Source organism: Seriola dumerili, unplaced genomic scaffold (genome assembly GCF_002260705.1).
Source record: "Seriola dumerili isolate Sdu_G_001 unplaced genomic scaffold, Sdu_1.0 BDQW01000149.1, whole genome shotgun sequence".
Lineage (NCBI taxonomy): Eukaryota > Metazoa > Chordata > Actinopteri > Carangiformes > Carangidae > Seriola > Seriola dumerili.
The window spans coordinates 15,290,437-15,310,388 of record NW_019174404.1 but is presented as its reverse complement, the minus strand read 5'-3'; the positions used below and the strand labels follow the sequence as shown (position 1 = coordinate 15,310,388).

At 42.2% G+C, this 19,952-nt stretch overlaps 1 protein-coding gene and 1 long non-coding RNA gene across 4 annotated transcripts; both read right to left on the bottom strand.

Annotated features, from left to right (window-relative positions):
• Positions 1–6: 6 nt before the first annotated feature.
• On the bottom strand, positions 7–2,865 carry LOC111226208. The gene is made up of 3 exons (XR_002665294.1): positions 2,784–2,865; positions 1,928–2,061; positions 7–173 (listed from the first exon to the last, which is right to left on the bottom strand). It is a non-coding gene; the product is annotated as an uncharacterized LOC111226208 (long non-coding RNA).
• Positions 2,866–11,548: 8,683 nt separating this feature from the next.
• Positions 11,549–19,750, bottom strand: erich1 (glutamate rich 1). Of its 3 annotated transcripts, none has more exons than XM_022751037.1 (6): positions 19,453–19,750; positions 18,689–18,829; positions 18,347–18,493; positions 14,529–14,924; positions 13,266–13,460; positions 11,549–11,757 (listed from the first exon to the last, which is right to left on the bottom strand). In XM_022751037.1, the coding sequence occupies exons 1-6, from the start codon at positions 19,469–19,471 to the stop codon at positions 11,639–11,641; spliced, it is 1,017 nt and encodes a 338-aa protein (XP_022606758.1). In that variant the 5' UTR covers positions 19,472–19,750; the 3' UTR covers positions 11,549–11,638. The 3 variants fall into 3 exon arrangements, with proteins under 3 accessions (XP_022606758.1, XP_022606759.1, XP_022606760.1); XM_022751038.1 differs by having other exon boundaries at positions 14,529–14,921; XM_022751039.1 differs by having other exon boundaries at positions 19,704–19,737.
• Positions 19,751–19,952: the final 202 nt, after the last annotated feature.

The following is a 19,952-nucleotide window of genomic DNA, read 5'->3' as shown; positions in this document are numbered from 1 at the left end:
CTGCGACTTCTTCCCGATGGATGTGATGACTGGAACTGGAGGTGGAGGTGAAACTGGGGCTGCAAGGGAAGGTTGAGGCGAGGTAGGGTGAAGCTGGGGCACACCAGGGATGAAAGCGGGCACATCACTTTGTGGAGAAGCAGGAGGAGTGTGGAAACTCTCCCCATGGGCCCCTAAAGAAAAAAAAACATTAAATTCGGATAAGATAAGAATGGCGTATACATATTTAAAGAGCCCCTCAAGACATGTTTTAAGATTACTGGATACAAGATGTCTCCTACTTCACTGAAAACTCCATTTTCTCTGTATGTGCACTTGAGGTTTTAAGTTTCCACATCACTTATGTAAGAAGTCACACAATCATGCTCATCTTTAACTGGAATCTGAGGTAAGCATAAAGAAACTTCCCCTCTTGAGCAGATGAAAGTGAAAACAGCTTTCTAGTGTCAAACTCTGCACATTCATCACTCTGCACAATAAAACTCAAACATCCGAGTGAAGTAATAAACAATAAACAAAACTTTTTTTTTTTTTTTTTTTTGCAAAGATTCTAAGTAATTGCGAGAGACACTTAAAGACATGACCAGACAACTAAGTCATGGACAGAACGACAACAGGAAACAGTGTTCACTAATCTGGCATGTTTAAACTGAAAACACTATTCAGTGAGGTGACCAGATCAACAAGGCCCTCATTGGCCCACAGACATCCAGGCCATGCCCCTGAAGACGCTTTAATAGAGACATTCCTCTCGGACTGCTCATCCGCAATTTTGCCGCGACACTCATTCTGCCAATTCAGGAACACGCACACACAGACAGGACGACTTTTATAGAGACAAATTTGCAGCAGTGGGCCGCAAATACATTTCCAAATTTGACATAGTAACAATAACACAAGTGATTTTTTACCTTTTGACTCAGCATTCCTTGCCCAACTAATAATAACTTCAGAAGCTATGGGAACCAGTGGGCATCGTGTCTCCTTCTTTTCTTTCCTCCTTTTCCTTCTTTGGACAAAAGCCTCACTGCTAGCAAAATGAATGTTTTTTTTTCTTAAGTGATGTAAGAGCAGCAGTCAAACATTTGCAAAGTTATGCACCACCTGCTGTAAGGCCAAATCACTGGAGAAGAATGACAGGATTGTCTAATAACTTTCTCATGCCACCCCTGCGTCTTATTTCTTCATTCCAAACCTTAATGTGCTCGTCCAACCATGGGTGGCAGATTGACTGAATGAGAGAGTGTGTGTGTCCATTCAGGTTTGTGTGGGTGTGTATGTCAGATAGCATTAGGCTTCCTATGATTAATCCGCTGCCCTTGTGCTGAGCCGGGGAATTCTGCCGATTCATCACAGCTGGCCTGGCGGGGCCAGAACAAATCACACAGGGACGCGAGGAGAATGACCACTCACTGAGCAACACGCAGGAGGGCTGCCAAGATTCCTCCTGCCGCTCAGTGCACACACACACACACACACACACACACACACACACACACACACACACACACACACACACACACACTCTTTCCGCTTGCTTCTCCTTTTGTTGCCTTGAATTTCCTGATTATCCCTCATCCACCCTCTCTTTTTTAAGGGATCTATTGTGGTATGCTCTCTCTCCTCCTGTATCTGTCCTCTTTCTTTCCCTCCACTATCCTCTTCCTACTACATGAATCAGTGCCTTGAGGTGTGCTGGCTTTATTCTCAAAGAATCACAAAGCATGAGGTCAAAACACACCCACACACATACACACACACACACTGCTAGCTGTCTGTATGTAGTGCCAAATATGTGTAAACCATGTCAGAATGCACACACAGAGCAAAGAAGATTCGAAGACAGTGAAGCGACCAGAACCAGAGAGTTTAAAAAAGTAGTTTGAAATTCATAAGTGTGTGTGCATGTGTGTGTGTGCTGACATACCTGTGAGTCCATGGCCGTCCTTGCTGGAAAAGTTGCCCATACTGCAGTAAAGGGGTTTGGGCCACTGACGCGGCCCTGCAGGTGCTTGTTGCTTTTTCACTCAGCCCACACCAAAGTGGCACTGTGGAGGTGACCTACACACACAAAGACACACACACACACACACACACACACACACAAACACACACAACCCCACACACACACACACACAGGACATCCAGAAAGATGATGGATGAAGTCATGCACTTATGCACTGCTATCCTGCTGAGAAATAATCCAGTGACTACAGCTCTGAACAGAACCAACCCTTGATTCCCCTAAAAAAGTTCCTGCTGGACTGAGTAAAAGAACAGGGAGCTCATGCTGTTCATTTGAATGCTAAGAAAATCAGAGTGTTTACACAAAGAGGCTGAGCCACAGGGGTGAGATCAGCCGCAGAAGCAGGACACTCCGGTGTGACATGTGCCACACAAAGTGTTGGCATGTCATGTTAAAATGCATCTGAAGGAGTATAAACTGTGCACATGAGAAATGCGCCAAAAACAAACACAGAAGCCGCATATTCCGCGCCATCGAAAACAAAACCAACAACAAAACTAATCCAAGTTGGCAAAACAAATTTGGTAAAAAAAAATATATTTTTGATAAGAACGTAACATCATTTTTGTTCCACAGCACAACGCGCAATCAAACCTTTTTTTCTTTACATAGAAGCCTAAAGGAAATGCGCATCCTAAAGTTTGAAAACGTGTTTACGTAACTTAAAAGCACTTTTCGACCACTGTTAAAAACCCTTTGCTTTAATTTGAAGCGCAATAAAAAAAAAAGAAAAGAAAAAAGAGAAGTGGATACAAACCGCTGAAAGCAGACAAATAAATCCCAACTCTTTCGCTCTGAGTTTGGTGAACTGTTCTTCTCCACGCTTTGCTTCCTCCAGCGCTGAGCAACCAAGCGCACTCACTGCTCTGGTGTGTCTTCACTGAGGAGAGGGAATGGCCGCTGGAGAAATGCAACTGCATTGCCTATGACTAAAGTTTAACTCACGCAACATTTTACGGCTAAAAAATATAAATGTTCATAAGCAGGTGGAAAAAAAAAAGTCTGGTTTTAATCCGCACAACAAAACAAAGAGCGAAGAAAAGAAAAAAAAACACAACGACGATGAGCGATGGGACTGGTGGGCGCTGGATGTGTCCACTGGAGGGCACCGTTAGGCTGTGTTAGGAAAGACCTGTTGCCTCTGGGGAAGTGGTGGCCCTCTTCCCTTACCTCTTGACTTATTATGAAGCAGACTCTCACAGATGACCCACTGACCTACTGTACCAGACAGCTCCAGGCTGAAACACTGTTTTTATACCAACGGCTACCGGATACATTTAATTCAAACCTCCCTACTAAGTGCTTATGTGGCTCCCACATCACTGGATTATGATGATGCTGTTCCAGTGCAACATCTACACACTGTGAAAGCATTAAACAAGGGCGATGTGTGTATGCTCATAAATTCGACAATTTGTCTGAATAGTTTTTTTTTACCAATAATGCAACTCTTTGATTTGATTTGTCCAATTATTGAAAGGTTACACGGGATAAAAAAGACAAAGAGTTAATATAGCTTAACCCCTTATCTGCTGTTTACTAAGGCTCTTAGTGACCTTTTATTGTGGCTCCATTGCAGGTTAATTTAAGCAATCTGACTGTCATGTTTGAAATAAAAATGCATTTCCTATGATTACCCAATCTCTGTTGCCCACTGGCTATTTTGGATTTGCAATGCTGCAGTGCTGCAATGCTGCAAAGCCTGTCCAAGTTTATGAAAATAAGATATTTATATTGCCTATTTTATGAAATCTACAGCATCAATATTAGTATTTGCACATGTATTTTTGGATAAACATCAACATTTTTGAGTTCATTGTTTAATGTTATCTTTCTGAGATGAAAAATATCCATTGATGAATCCTGTATCTGCAGATTTGTAAATGGTGGGAAGGTCACTGGTCTTTTCAGGGCCTTAAGACATTTTTCAGATCTAGTATGGATTAACGTCAACCCTTCTTCTGAGTTTTTAACCAAGACCACAAAAACCACAAAAATGCTCTAAAGGATACTGTGGATGTGAATGTCAATGACCCCCAATTTGTTTACTTGACCATATCTTTAAAAGGGCTATTTGTAAGTTTTCCATCATTGTAGACAGCTGCTGTCTAAAAGAGCATAAATTGCACTTTGACTACAAACATATTTATTTTTTGGTACAAAAATAACAACTTCATCGCATAGCACTGTACAGAAACAAGGAGACCCACAGGTGTGACTAAAGTGCAACAGTAGAGCAGCATGTTTGCCAAATGCTTTTATTTCATAAGAGTCCTCTAACATCTTGTCATCAAATAACAATTATTTTGCTAACACAGCAAATCTCTCCTCTAATGGACACAGCTGAACTCCAGTTTGTAGACCTTTATGGATTGTAATGGATGAGCACTGATGCATGAAACTCACAGCAGACAGAGGAATACTGTGTTTTATTCCAACAGAAAACATGTTTTCAGATATTCCTTTTGTCGGTGCACTGTCTTAGCAGTTCTCCCTCATAAACTGTACAATGCTGAGTGAAACAGGAAGTTTGCTGCAGTATGGAGACAAGTTCTCCCTCGCTCTCTGACTGAGATCAATAGGTTTGCACAGTGCTCTGTGCTCACTGTGCACCACTGCAGTGTAGAGAGAATCCATCAAAACCAGCCAGGTGCATCACACAACCTCCAACCCCTACCCACATTGATTTCACACTCATGGGAGTGCATTGCTTGAACATGATTATAAAGTGCACAGCATGTCAAATACTTTCAGACTTGGATTTTAGAGCAGGTGAAGACCATGGCGAATCATACATGTTCCCGAATCTGTTGTTGCCGGAAGGAAAGTTTTAAAAGTCCAAATATACCCTCTACTTTTCACTCAGGTGTATGAACACCCAGTATGAGTATCGTGTTGTTTTGATACCATCACAATCCCATTGCGAAATTATTTATGGGTGTCAGTCACTGTCCAGAGTAAGGTGACCAATTGTTCAGTGTCTGATGCCAGTTGGAGCCATTAGCTCCCTCTGCTGAGTGGATTATGACAATTTTGTTGGTGACCTACTGCACTAGCGTTCTCGATTGTCACTACTGGGGCTCTAAAACCTCCCAGGCTGCCACAACTAGTCGCTGGTCCAATTTGGCAGACAGACAAGGATGGCTCTTCAGCTCTGAAAAAATGGATTACAAGGTCTGGCTGACCTCTAAGTGATGAAACACACACATCCTCATTTTTCACAACTTTCCAGAATACTAGTAAAACCTCCTCCTCCTGTCTTCTTGTTTATGGAGAAATAAAACTCTCCCTTTTACGACTTGTAACACCATCATATCAGATTCGATAGATTTCTACATATCCATACTCAGCATTAGAGGCAGTAAATTTAAAGACGGTATGACCCTGTGCGATCTATAAGGCACGGCACACATTCTCAACCACGCTCAGTGTCTCGCCGAAGCTTAAATCCCTTTTAACTGCCAAATGGAAACACCCATTCCCAATCCCATAATCTATAAATCCACGTATGACAGTAGGACAAATGGTGGACACCGCAGGGGGAATGGTACAAAGTTGGGATGCACAGGAACAGTCTGCCTCTCATGGGTCCTTGCCTGTCTAATACCAGATTAGATTAATGAGTGTGTGTGCCAGGAGTGATTTTCTACCTGGGTTAATCCCCACCGAGGACACCGGTTTATCCAGGAGGAATCACCATTCTACCTTGCCCACCCGCCACATGCAACGTCTCAGCCAGGTAAATTAGGATTCATAATCCAGTAAAGCGTATTAGTTCAAGTGCTGTTTACATGACTCGCGTCTTGATATCAAATGTTACACAAACTTTAAGATATGTATTCTATTAACAAAACTGTCCAGCCACTCTCCCAGCTATTTTTCCACCACCCTGACTGAACTCTTAGAGAATGTAACTTTTCTGAAAACACGAAGTCACTGATTCAGCCACAACCTGCGCCTTCCACGGCTGTCTCCTGATTGACAGCCGATGCCAGACCGCGCCAGCAAAATGCCCAGGCTTCTTGATGGATGGCACCTGCTCCTCCTCAGAGGAAATCAATTGAAGTCATGGACAGGGATGGGATGCTCAAGCACTTACACATGGCTGTCTGCCTGGGGAAGGTTGGGGTGGGAGGGAGTGTGTGTGAGTGGGGCACAGAGAGAGGGTTGCCAACCATCTGTGTGCAGAGGGGCACTGCCAAGCGTCAGTCCCTTATTACGGCAGGCCTCAAAAAGACAGACAATGTCTCCAAATTAAAGATGTTAGCTCATTCAAGCTACATTCAGCAACAGTCTTTGGGAAGTTCCAGCATCATTACGTACTCATCCAATCATTCACATTGCCTAGTGTCCTCTCAGCGCATTTAAGACTCTAATATTAGTGACTAATTGATGCAATCCAGTGTAATTTAAACAATTTTTGTATGTGTTGCACTATATTACTATAAGATATCACTCTGAACTTCCTGCCAACATACAGGTTCAGCCAGAACTCCACACTAGCACATCTTTAGAGAGCACATGGGCCACATTGGTGCAATGGGCCAGCATAGCTACAATCGTAGATGTGCAAAAGTGTAGTTACTGGAACTCAACCAATTATGTGGGCCAGCCAACATAATTCACAGGTTACTTTAAGGGAACTTTCTCGCCGACAAAGGAGGGAGGTGGGATCTCCTGGCAGGCATTGGCCCGACGAGTTACATCCAGGAGGGGGGTCCTGTGGGCCGCAGTGCCCGCCATGCTGGCATCAGTGTGTGTGCCAACCCACTGCAGCACACGGGCAGAGGGCCGATGGTAGAGGGCCAACTGCCTGGAGCTGTAGCCGCACATGCCGATCCCCACAGCCCCCAGCAGCACCGCCATACCAGGCATGGTCTTCTCAGCTGGCGGCGTCACAGACACATTATGGTAGGCCTGGGTCTGAAAGAAGAGAAAAGTGGAAAGTGAAACGTGATCAGGTGAGTGTTGGATTTTCGCATGAAAGACAAATTGTCAAAGCGATCCAGAAATAACACGATATCATTGCAGAGAATGACCAGAGTTATGATTTGTTAATGTTCTGTTTTAGTTCGAAAGCCCACAGGAGAGGAAGACAACATGCTTTGAAGCCCATTTTTCCAAACAATCGTCTGCATCAAATGAGTGAGCCATAATGTGCTCACCTCATCCCCCACCTCATCCAACCCTCCCACCAATGCCCGAGAGATTAAAAACCCATCTTCTCTCATTTAGCAAATCGCAGTCTGTCTCTTCTGACAAACAAAAAGCTTGTCTATTTTGCAACATGGGTAATTTCCTCCACGGACCCTTGACAATTATAAAGAGCAGAGAGGAGCAAATAATAGAAACTTCATAGTTTCTAATGGAGTTGTGTCACAGGCAGTTAAGAAGCCATTCCTGTGGCTCACTCACTCAGTTCCCATTTCCATTTACAATGCAATGGACTGTTGTAGGCTTGGATTTCTCCACTGTTTCTGGTAAACAACACAAAAAAAAAAAAGTCATTATGTTTTGTGAGCTAAAACAAAATGCATCCTACAATCACAGAAACAGTAGCCTGGATGACATGTTTAGTATAATATCCTGGTACTGTATTTCATCATCTTGTCACTATGGAATCTGTTGAGACGCTTGACTGAAAAAAAATGGCTGTATGCTGTATGCTATCTCAGCCTATAAAACTGTACTTACCCATAAATCCGATACCTTGCAAATATTCATTACATCAACGGCTGCACTCCGAACCATCAAGTTATTTCATCTGCCACTTTTTTCTACTCCTCAAGGACCAGTAAAGACAGAGCATGTCAAGCACCATGCAACCTACACTTCAAACCCAAGACATTAAGAGGGCTTTCTGCACTTTTATTTTAAAGATCTTAAAATCAAAACAAACTGTCTGGTGCAGATAAACTGCAATAAAGTTCAATCCACTGCAGGCAACTTCTAACGACTCAGCACTTTAAGCCCCTGATACCCGCCTTGCAGACAGCTTTAGTGTCACTCTGCATCTGAGAGTAAAAAAAAATCCCAGCACATGAAAATACGCAGCGGGTGGTTACAGTTACTACTTGACATTAAAAGTTATACACCTTTATAATAAATTAGCATTCAAACATCCAAACCAGAACCTCCTTATTTTTTGAATGTTAAATTTTCACAACTGTTCACACTCACCTGCAGCAGCCTGATGTAGCCTGGAGTCAGTCTTGGGAGTCTGAAAATCATTTTGGAGCGTTCCACGCTGGCCTTCCTGTTAGATCAGGGATGAATCAAAGGCCGGATAACAGCTGAATATCTTTCTCTGAAGCTCCTCTCCCTGGACTCCCAGGACGGGAAACCCACCGACAGAGGGTCCGTCCGGGTGTATGTGTGTGACTCTTCAACCTGTGCACAGCTATCTGATGCAGGACAGTCTGGCCAGCCCTTATAACGCCCTGTCTTTACATAACAGGCAGTCTGCAGGTGGTGCGTCTAAGGGGATTACAGGAGCTGGCACACGGGGACAAAGAAGTCAGTCTAAACAGAAGGCAGGTTGAATCAAGCGTAGGACTGGGTGACATTTGAATATTAAAGTGAAAGTGGTGTCATAATGAAATTATATAATCATGCTGTATAATTGTTTTACAAAATTCTGTTGTTGAACTTAATAACTGGAATTAAAAATAAATAAAATACACCTAGTCATCATATGCATAGTTTTGTCTGATGTATTGCATAACAGTGGAACACAGTTCATTGTATTAAACGTAAAGTATTTTTCTAATCTCTAATCCATTTGATGATTATCAATATATAAAAGGAGCATAAGGCGCAGATAACACTGTGCATACAGACATTTTTAATATTTTAGTTTCTGCTCAGTGTAACTGAGTGAAACGCCAAAACCAAGTGGAAAGTGATGAATGAAAACTTGTTGACTTTACTTGGTAGAGGTAAAGCACATTAGCATCAAGTGTAAATGATTTCTGACTTCAGCAACTCCTTTAATAGCCTTATACAAAAAGCCCAAGTCATCTGAAGCCAGAACCACTAGAATCCGCCATGTGGGCTGATTTGGATGTTTTCCTGTTGATGCTGAGAATGGCTTCTCCTGCCATGTCAGCAAATTTCTGTAAGCTTTAATATCCTTCCTGGCCTCAGGGTCCTGAGCTTAGAGGGAGGTCTTATAATGAGGTAGCTGTGCTGATAACGTCTCTCTTGCTGGACGAGTGGAATTCTCTGCAGCGAGAGCAGCCAACAATGACCTTCTCCTCATCTCCGGTAATAGGACCCGATTCTGCCTCCCAACTCATGCATCCATGAATAATCTCAAACCCTGGCAATAATGCCGCAAAGTCGATATGATGCCACTGAGACTTGTGATGCCTGGTGGGTTTGGCAAAAGAAACCACACAGCTTTTAAGGCATACAGGAGAAAAAAAACCCACTAATCAATGCTGGAAAATGTAAAACAGGCAAATAAAACGAACATATTTGGATTCCTCATGCTAGCAGCGCAGTGGTGCCTTGAGCTAACTGCTAATGTGACACCGCTAACATGCTCACGACGATACTAATATTATGACATTCTGCAGGTAGGCCTATAATATTTACATTTGCTAATTAGAAGTAAGCATAAAGCAAAGCTGAGGTAAATGGGAATATAATTATAAACCATATGATTGGACAGATTCAAATTTGGACCTCACTGTGCATGAAAAGTTAAACCTGCAGTAACTTTTGGCCATTTTGGGGGCAAAGGAAACTAGCTGTGAATACAACATTGACATCTCCTTTTAAGCTAGTAAGCAACTTTAGCAATCATTTGGAGTTTCTGGTCTATGTAAATCCATTAGGCACTCTACATTTTACTTTGTGTTTAGTCTCTTAGTAGCTAAATGCTCCTCTGCCTTTCTGTGTGGAGGCAAATTATAATGGATTTCTTTAGCTGCCTGCTGTGGCCAAAAACAATGTTATGAGAGCTGTGAGAATGTGAGCTATTATAGAAATACCAATTACATCTGATTTAAGGGATAACCAAAGTTATAACAATTCATCCTGATGGAGACATGAATGTCTTTACCAAATGTAAGGGAAATCTATCCAACAGTTATTGAGACATTTCCCCTCAAAACTACACGTGAACATCATTGTGGCGCTAGAGGAAAAGCCACTCCATTGGAACCATGACTGTCTGTGCCAAATTTTGTGCCAATCCATTCAGTAGAGGTTCAGATATTTCACTGGATCACCTACTGATGATGCTAGAGGAAATATCAAAGGATTGCCGTATTCATTAGGATTCAAGCCCTGGGCATCTTGGATATCTGTGCCAAATTTTATAGCAATCCACTGATTAGTCATTGAGATATTTCAGTCTGGATCAAAGTGACCAAGAGCTTAAACTACAAAGGATGAACTCAATACTATGTTACATAAGCATAACAGGCAATGTGGTCTTTGCCCTTATTGTCTCCTCTGGCTAATGTCTGCAGAATGAGCCCATGAACTTCCATCAGACACAGCACCTGGTGCATCCATCCATGAATGGAGGCCACAGATGGCTGACCCCATGCTAATTGTTCACCATATAATATGACACAAACGCTCTCCGAGATGCGTGTTACAGTGCACAATCGAAACCTGCTGGTTTTCTACTGGTGCATCCCGGTTCTGACAAAGACAGCAGCCCCTCTGAAGCTGGTGCGTGGCAGACAGCTCTCACACAGGTCATCACAATGGCACTGTCCAGCCAGGATAATTCTCTGCCCTTTTCCTGAACTCACCCCCTGGCTTTCAGCTATGGGTAAATGTATTAGAATAGATTACCTGAGCTGTAGACAGGTATGGTGATGCAGAAGGTTAAGCTACTGACTCCCTGGGTGGTACTGTATCCCAAGATCCATCAACAACACACTGTGTTGCTATATTGAGCGTCCAGTTAGATAACAGCAACTAGAGTTTGGTGGGAATAATGCAAGGGGACTATTTATTGTTCTTTATCATTCAGCCCAGTAATGAATATCTGCTGAGACACCATTGGTGTCATCACTATTACCTCCCCGAAGACTATCAATTAATCTAATGCAGTTAGGGGAAATACCAAATTTGAAAAGACACATGTAATAGTAACGTGGTCATAAATTGATTCGCGGGGAGTGTACTGTAGATAATTGAGATGCCATTAGGTTAACCGGCTGGGTTTAAATGTCATAACATCTGCAAAGAATACTGGAGCTCTGGCAGAGCTGACATTTACTTCTATAGCAATTAGAGGGTTAGATGAGGAGGACAAGTGCGATGTTAACACCAATTAAATGTTCGATTAATTTGAGCTACATGAAAAACAACTCGAACAAACAGGGAGGTAAGTAACAGCTTGGCTGATAATGACAACTTCAAGCTTACTCATGGTGGGTGGAAGGATTTGCAAAGATCAGGATTAACTGGCCTTGTTTTTTTCTTGTACAATATAAAGGCATGAAAATGGATTACCCAAAGGCAAAAATATTTAATAAAAAATATTTTATACACTATCATGTTAAGTCCAACATTTTGCAATGCAAAATATAGGAAGAAAATTTCAATATCCAGTGGTAGAAATAATCCTTCAGTAGTCTCTCTATCTCAGCGTGACTGACAGTCTCTTGGGTGTGTTGTAGAGAGCCCTGTGTTCTCGTCTCTCTGCATGGGAAGAATGTCTGTGATCCAGTATTGGAACAGTGAAACAACTGCAGCGGCTTCCCCTAAAACACAGAGAGACAGAAGAAAACATTTCAGTTACAGCTAAGACTGCTGACAACACAATACCACAGGAGCAGTCAGGGTTTTCACCAAAGAGACTTATTTGCTGTTGTATTTTCAGCATAAGAAATCAAAATCTCCTGCCACAGTGCAAATCTACTTCCTGACTCTATGCATGTAGCCATTCAACCTCGAACATCTGTCTCCCATCCACGGCTGAATATTTCTTTTACTTATCCTCAAAAATTTGAATTCAATTTAGTCTGTGCAGAACATAAGATGGACAGTGTAAAGGGGAGCAGGCAAGCCAATATCATTCATGAGAGGATCTCCAGGGTGCAGTAAAATACCCTCAAAGGAAATGTGCTTCAGAGCTGCTCCTGCAGTCAACTGATTGCCACTGCAAGGGTAGATAGAGTGAGGAGCTTTAGTGAACTCGCTGGAAGGCCCCTTTAAAGCACTCCTCTCCACGAGCACATGGATTAGCTCCTGCATTGCAGTGGATGTGGGTTAAATTAAAATACAGAATGCTGATTTTACAAGGTGGATGTTAACTTTTCATAAATGTCTCAAATACATCAAGAAATCTTAAAACAAAAGGTCCATTCACAAGGAATTCTTCAAATGACTGTTTTTCTGTTCTGATACAATCTGCTGGCAGAGTTGCATTTAAAAACAGCATCATTTAAAGACAGTGAATTGTAGCATGACTCATACAGTGTGAGGTGGGTGGGGAGGGAGGGGGGCAGAAAAGCTTGCAGGCAGCTGTGGAGCAGGTGCATAGAGGGGATAGGCACAACTAAGGCCGGCTCTATTGTGGGTGCTGTTTGCAAGATAGCAAACTGGTTTTTACACGGTGTCGTCTTGGCGACAGAGACAGGCAGAGACAGGCGTCACTTTGTGACCACTGATATGGCAGTAGCCTCAATCTCCTTGCTGGTCTGTCTCACTCTTGTTCTCACACACACATAAACTTGTGCGTGTGACAGCAGCAAAGTCCCTGCTGATCCTATTATGCAGCCAGATAGCGTGCGCACACACAGGCACGCACGCACGCACGCACGCACGCACGCACACACACACACACACACACACACACACACACACGTTTTGGGTGTTGACAGAGTTAAGGCAACATGAACAAGTTGAAACATGTTAGTTAACTCACGGTGGAGGTCATCGGCATGAGAGATGTAATATGGACAAGAAAAGCCCTAGTGTTGCAAATCAAGGGCAGGTACGTACAGGTGAGCAATAAATATCAATGCAAGGGTGTACAGAATGGGAGGCAAGCACACACACACAGAGGCAAGTGTTAACCTGCAGGGACAGGTCAGTGAAATGCCTGGGGCAGATCCTTGCAAGAGGAGGCCAGGGATGAATGCTGAAGCAGCATTAAATACAAGTCAGGCTCTCATCAGTAGGGCTCTCACCATTTCGCTTTCCTCCCTAACCTCTTGCTCTTCTTGGAAAATACAATTTAAATGTTTTGACTGATCCATGCACTGACCTGCAGACATACAGGAGCTGTTATAGAGCTCTTTCAGTGCCTTTTCCAGTTTCTCTGTCTCTTTCCGTTGAACATAGGCCTTGAGACTGTAGAGCTGCTTCAGGACAGAGTTAGGCTTACATCCACTGGATACGTGGCTCAGAAGGTCATCCACTGTGCCAGACAGGAGAGGAGGGTTGTCTACGCGCGGAGAGGCTGTTGGGAGTACAGACGAGGAGAAGGGTGATGGGTTAATTAAAAGCATCAACATCATTATTTAGTATGTTTAATATTAGAGGAGTGTTTTGTCAACTCAAGCTGTCAAAACAAGCAATGAGCCTTTAACGCCATACACAGCAACAGTTGTTCAACACATTATTTTATATCTTGTTGCTTACGCTACACTGTCTAGACCCTGTGTCATCAAAATGGGAAAACCGTCACTCGTATATTTTGTCATTCACAAATTGTGTGAATCACTATATGTGCAGTCTCACAATTCATTATTAGTCTCGCTTATTTACAAGGCTGCTCAACCAGGTACCAAGGACTGAGCAGCTTTCTCTTGTTTTGCACACTGGTCAGAGCCTAATCTCCAGAACACACTGCCTGCATCTTAATGAACTTTTTCTCTTGGCGAGTTAAAAACTTTGATTAAAAGCTCAGTGACCGAAGAGAGCAATTGCTTTCCGTAGGCTGGATTTTGTATTGTCAGTCTGCTGCAAATAATCCCCTTTTATTAAACATAATTTATTTTGTAACTTTTACAATGTTGTGACTTTTGTCATAGTGAGCTTTCTTACTTTGGTTTCCTTGGGTGGGTTTCAGCACACACATATGGATATGCCTGACAGCTAAAAGCTGTTCAGGCACATCCAGTACATTTATATAACACTGCAATTTTAGCCATTATACTTTCAGCAAATTACTGATGCTATGTTTTTAACTGCGCTTCTGTGAAGTTCATGTCACATCATGTCTCAAAAAAGGCACAGATGTGCAATAAATTCTGGGCATTTGTTTTGATTAACATGCCTTCAGCTTTTGACAGCATTTAATTATATGTTTATAAACTACATCTATGAATGGCACCAGCTTTGAGCATAGTAACTCCCAAAATGAATCCAAATCAAATTTGTTATGTCAGGGTGTTCATTTTCCAAATATTAACACTGAATGAGGAATATTGCAGCACTAGCTTTAGTAATGACTAGAAGATTTAGCACAGAGAGCAAAAACCTGTGATCCAAAAAGGCAAAACAGTTACATTAAAAAGTTACTTACAATCTGACATATAGATTTCCAGTGTTGTCCTGAGAAAGTCTGACACTTCAGCAGCTCTCCTCTCATCATCCTCCTCTTCCGCTTCCTCATCTTCCCCATCCTTTTGGTACGTGAACTCCAGGGCAGCAGCTCGGGGCACGGCGCCCATGGAGAGCAGCTTCTCTTTGTGTCGTTTCTTCTTCAGCTTCCTCTTCTTGTTCCTGCTGATGTGCTCTCCTCCCTCATGCCCGGCCGTCTGACTCTGACCTGTGCTGGACTCACTCCCTGCAGCTGCATCACCTTGCCCAGATTCCTGATGAGGAGTTTTTTTCCTTTTCCTTGTTCTCCTTTTTCTTTTCTGCTCTTCTTGCACTTCATCTTGGTCTAGCTCTTCATTGCTCTCATGGACGCTCTCTTCTGTGGGCAACAAGATTGTTAGCTCTTGATTAGCTTCAAAAACATTGTTAAACTTAATCCATTACAGTCTCCACTATGCATCTCTATTCGTGATGGGCCTGAATCAGAAATGAACAAATGGCAGTTTACTGTGTTCAAATTGTTAAAGGAACAGATTTGGCTGGGGGGCATCTGCAATCAAACCATTAGGGGGTTTGAGTTCCAGTAGTGTCCAATAATGTGGCATCGAGAGCTAAGAGACTGCATGTTTCCCTCAGCCAATCACTGCACCAGCTGATTCCACTAATTAGATACTCGGTCCTTTTCACTGATTGCATTTTAATCATGAAATCAGCTCATGTGGCCTCTGATTGGAAAAAAAACCTGCTGATTTGTGGATTTACATGGAACAAACCTAAGACTGCAGGCAGTGAATACAAGTACAGTAGAATCAGTATACTGTATGTGAGGTATTATGTGGTGCCTCTTGACAGAATAGCAAACAAAACCCTCTATTCAGTCTTTAATTTATTCTGCAATGATCATGTATAATGAAATTTACATCTCTCATAGTGCTTGTAAATTTTCCTTTATTTTGATTTCAGCACTATGTCTGATGAAAGATGAAAAAATAAAAAAGGAGCCGATTGCTCATGTTATGCAGCAGCTTCTCAATGCGCATAAATGCGCACACACAACATTACCACATTCCTCCTACCCTGTGGAAATCATCATTAGGGCTCCTGCAGTTCTGTTTTAGCTCTGCGGTTTGATTTGTTTGGCAGTTTACTCTCAGGTAAAAGTTTTTCTCACACTGTTAAATCACTTTTATATAATATCTTAACACTATGCATAACTTTAAACTTAACCAGGACTGACTACAGCTTTAATGTGAGCCCGTGCAGAGACAGGACTCTTATTGGCTGAGCAGCTCCCTCTCCAACTCCCCTACTTATCAACGCAAGGAGTACTATAAGGTCAAAGAAACCAGCACCCATCTAATTGTTAGTCACCTGTTCACAATAGTAGGCACCTGACTGGCTGACAGTCGGAACATAATGCAGCTGAGAAAGCAGCAACACACTGACCACAATAGTAACAAAAAGATTCCAAAGGAGTCACAGCTCATTTTAGTCAAACAAGGACTGGAGTGATAACAACTAAAGTCCTTTACGTCATCATGTGTCTATATGAGCACCAATTTAGCAAAATGTGAAAGAGAACTTGAACTTGCTATCATTTTGTTCCTCATGTGGTAGACAGTCTTGCTACCATCTGGTCAGCTCAGCTGAGTCACATCTTTTACAGAACATCATGATGACTTTTATTAGTTCTGTCCTTTATTGGTAGTGAATGAAACATGGGGTCTCACCTCAATATGTTGCTTCTGAATGCACTGAATGCTCATGCAGAGTGCATTACAAGAATCACCTTTACACCTGCTTATTCATTTAATTATGCAATCAACCAATCACGTGGCAGCAGTGCAATGCATAAAAGCATGCAGATACAGGTCAGGACCTTCAGGTAAAGTTCACATCAAACATCAGAATGGGGGTGTGTGTGTGTGTGTGTGTGTGTGTGTGTGTGTGTGATCTCAGTGACTTTGACCGTGACATGATTGTTGGTGCCAGATGGGCTCCTTTGAGTATTTCTGAAAATGCTGAACTCCTGGGATTTTCACAAACAACAGTCTCTAGAGTATTTACCCAGAATGGAGCCAAAAACAAAAAACATCCAGTGAGCAGCAGTTCTATGGACAGAAACACCTTGTTAATGAGAGAGGACAGAAGGGAATGGACAGACTGGTTGGAGGTGACAGAAAGGCTACAGTAACTCGGGAAAACCACTTTTATAACTGTGGTGACCAGAAAAGCATCTCAGAATGTACGACATGTCCAAGATTGAGGCTCACCAAAACGGAACATTTGAAGACTGAAAAAATGTAGTCTGGTATGGTGAATCTGGATTTCTGCTGAGGCACATGGTGGGTCAGGTCTATCTGAGTTTGTGGCCACAATTTACCCACCTTCTAATGTCTACTTCCAGCATGATAATGCACCATGTCATAAATCAAAAGTCATCTCAAACTGGTTTCATTAACACGACAATGAGTTCAGTGAACTTCAGTGACCTCCCCGGCCTCCAAATCTGAAACCAATAGAACACCTTTTGGATGTGGTAGAACAGGATATGTTCAGCATATATGTGCAGCAGACAAATCTGCAGAAATACTGTGATGTAATCATGTCAACATGGAGCAAAGTCTCAGAGGGATGTTTCCAACATCGTGTAGAATCCATGCAACAAGGAACTGAGGTGTGCAGTAATACAAGTGCAGTAACACAGAAGCAGCTGAAAAAAAAATTATGGATCAGAGATTTAGTTCTGGAAATATTCCCTGAACTAGATGAAGCCTACATGAGCACATCAATATGCAAGATGCTTTTAAATTAGTTCTATATCCATATCTTACTATGTAATATTGTGAGTAAAGACTGCAGTGAAAAGGTGTCAACACAGTGTAGGAAACTCTTCTGGGGAATGAAATTAAGCTTTCTTATTCACTCTGAACACATTGCTCATTACTATATCACATCAAAAAGTTCTTATTTTAGTGTTTCTATGATATTATATTGATTGCTTTATTATCAAGAAACCTTTGTAAAGTCCAACTCAATTTGACCTTAAACAGGATTCTGGATTGCAATTTCCATCAAGGCTCGCTGCCCACTAAATCTAAAACGTGTTCAATTAATTTCTGTTAGGCTGTTGAGTGCAATTAATCAAACTTAACCTCATCATTTATTCTAGTGAGTATCTCTGGATGCTGCACTGTCTGAGCTTACAAATCTCTTTTATTTCACTGAGGTAAAGCAGAAGCCTGTCAGGTGGATGGGATCTGTATTAAGGCAGACCTACATGAAGATGCTCATGTAATGACAGGGATTTCATTACAGCCTGGGTTTATCACTGGTTCATGAAAATAAACAGTCTTTAAAGGATGCATATCAACTGCGAAGCATGTAACTTATCCTTGTATCAAATGGACAGCCATCCCTACTCGTCACAGGTCAAGAACATTTCAACTTGGCATTAACATCGGCTCACAATTCAGCATCAAAGATGGCATCAACAAGGGCTAAGTATCTTCTTGCTGTGATATACGCACTTTGAAAAACAACACATTTAATAGAGTGTTCAAAGTGAAAAAATATTGGCCAGGCTCAAACACCATCTGAGCTGCATTCAAGTTTGCCTCAGTTCAGGAACACAATTGATTATCACTGTCTGTTTCCCTTAACTAGAGTGGCGGAGACAATCAGAAAGAGTGACTTCAATACTTGGGAGAGCCAACCTGGAGAAACCCCCATGCCTTAAATCTCGCCAAGCTTTATGGTGCATGGCGCAGGTCCATAAATGTAAGATTATGGTCGACTTACCAGCTGGGTCCTTGGCACTATTTATGCTGTCTAGTTGGGGGAGTGTGACAGATTTCTCAGCATGTGTCTTGTAGTCTGCGGGAGGAGGTAGGACTGTGTACATCCGCCTGCAGGGATTGGCTGTACTCTGCATCTGCCCTGCATTTCCTGAGACAGATGTGGAAAATAAAGAAAGGTAGTAAACCCTATGTTAAAAGTAGGAGGGTGCCAGCAATTCTGTATGTATGGTGTGTCGGTATGTCAATGTATGCTTTTTTGAAAAGAGGGACGAGGATCAAAGGCAAAAAGTCAAAAAAGAAGTATTCTTTAAAACGTTTGTAAGCAGCAGGTTTCTGATCTTACCAGCAACAGTGTACTCTTGAGAGGCTTTTCTTTTCACAAAGGTTTTCTTGGCTACAGCCTCTACCATGCGTGGTGGGCTGGCTTCCTTCTCCAATTTGGGACCTGCAGGGTAAAGCCTCTGGAATACTTTTGACTGAAATACTAGATGACACAAGACAAAAAAAACAACAACTATGCGTTAACTATGTGTTAATCAGATGCATTGGCATTGTAGGGCCCCTAAAACATGTCCTTCATGCTAAAATCAGTTTAGCAATGCAATTCAATGAAGCATGGCAAGTTATCAACCCCATATGTTTAGGCCAACCAACAGAAGATATGCTGCCTTATGGATTAAGTGTATGTTGTTGGCATTATACTACTATACCAATAGTAAAAGCACTACACTGCACCCCGACGACAGGCAAAATGCCCAGCGACTCATTTAAATGTTAGTATTTAGCAATACAACTCTACAAAGAATAGTCAAGCTTTCAAAAATCACAACTAAGTTTTACAGGTTCTTAGTGAAAGACAGATACGTTTATACACGGTCAACGTAACCTGCTTATGACGAATTACAATGGCTTTGCATTGGACAAGGTAACAGAACACGATGTGGGAAAAAACTTAAGATAGCGATTCTTTGACCATAGTGCACGTGCATTTGTTTACAACATAGCTTGTAACCTACGCGAGACTTAGTCGGATAGCCACGTTAGCTAGCTAGGAACAAACAACACAACGAGAGTTTTGATGTTGTAGGCGACAATGATAAGGCTCACCTTCTTTCCTATGTGCCATATCGACATACCTAGCTCACTGGAGGAGAAGAAGGTGCAAACATGAATGTTGTAGATGGCTAGGCAGCTATAGCTAACATGCTAGCAAGCTAGCCAGCATGCTAGCGTTTAAAACTAGCTCGCTTCATACCCGAGGTGTCTACATAATACGCACAGGTGAAGTAGTAAGAGTTGTGGTAACTCTGCGTGTTAAGAAATAGCTAGAGCTATTTGAAAGCAATTTAATTACATACACCAAAGTGCAATAATATTCGGACTTCTTCAGCTGCACTCTCCACCGCTTACTACACAGTGTGGCAGAACTGAAAACAACGGGTGGGGGACCTCAGGACTCGGTCCCGCAGCGCCAAATTCCATTCAAAATAATGGCCATTTTACGTGGACTTGGTTATCAGAAAAGATATGTGTTGAGTATATCATGACTTAATGTATTGCCTTGCTCAGTCGAATCCATTCTTCAAATCGGCATATAAAGTAGCATT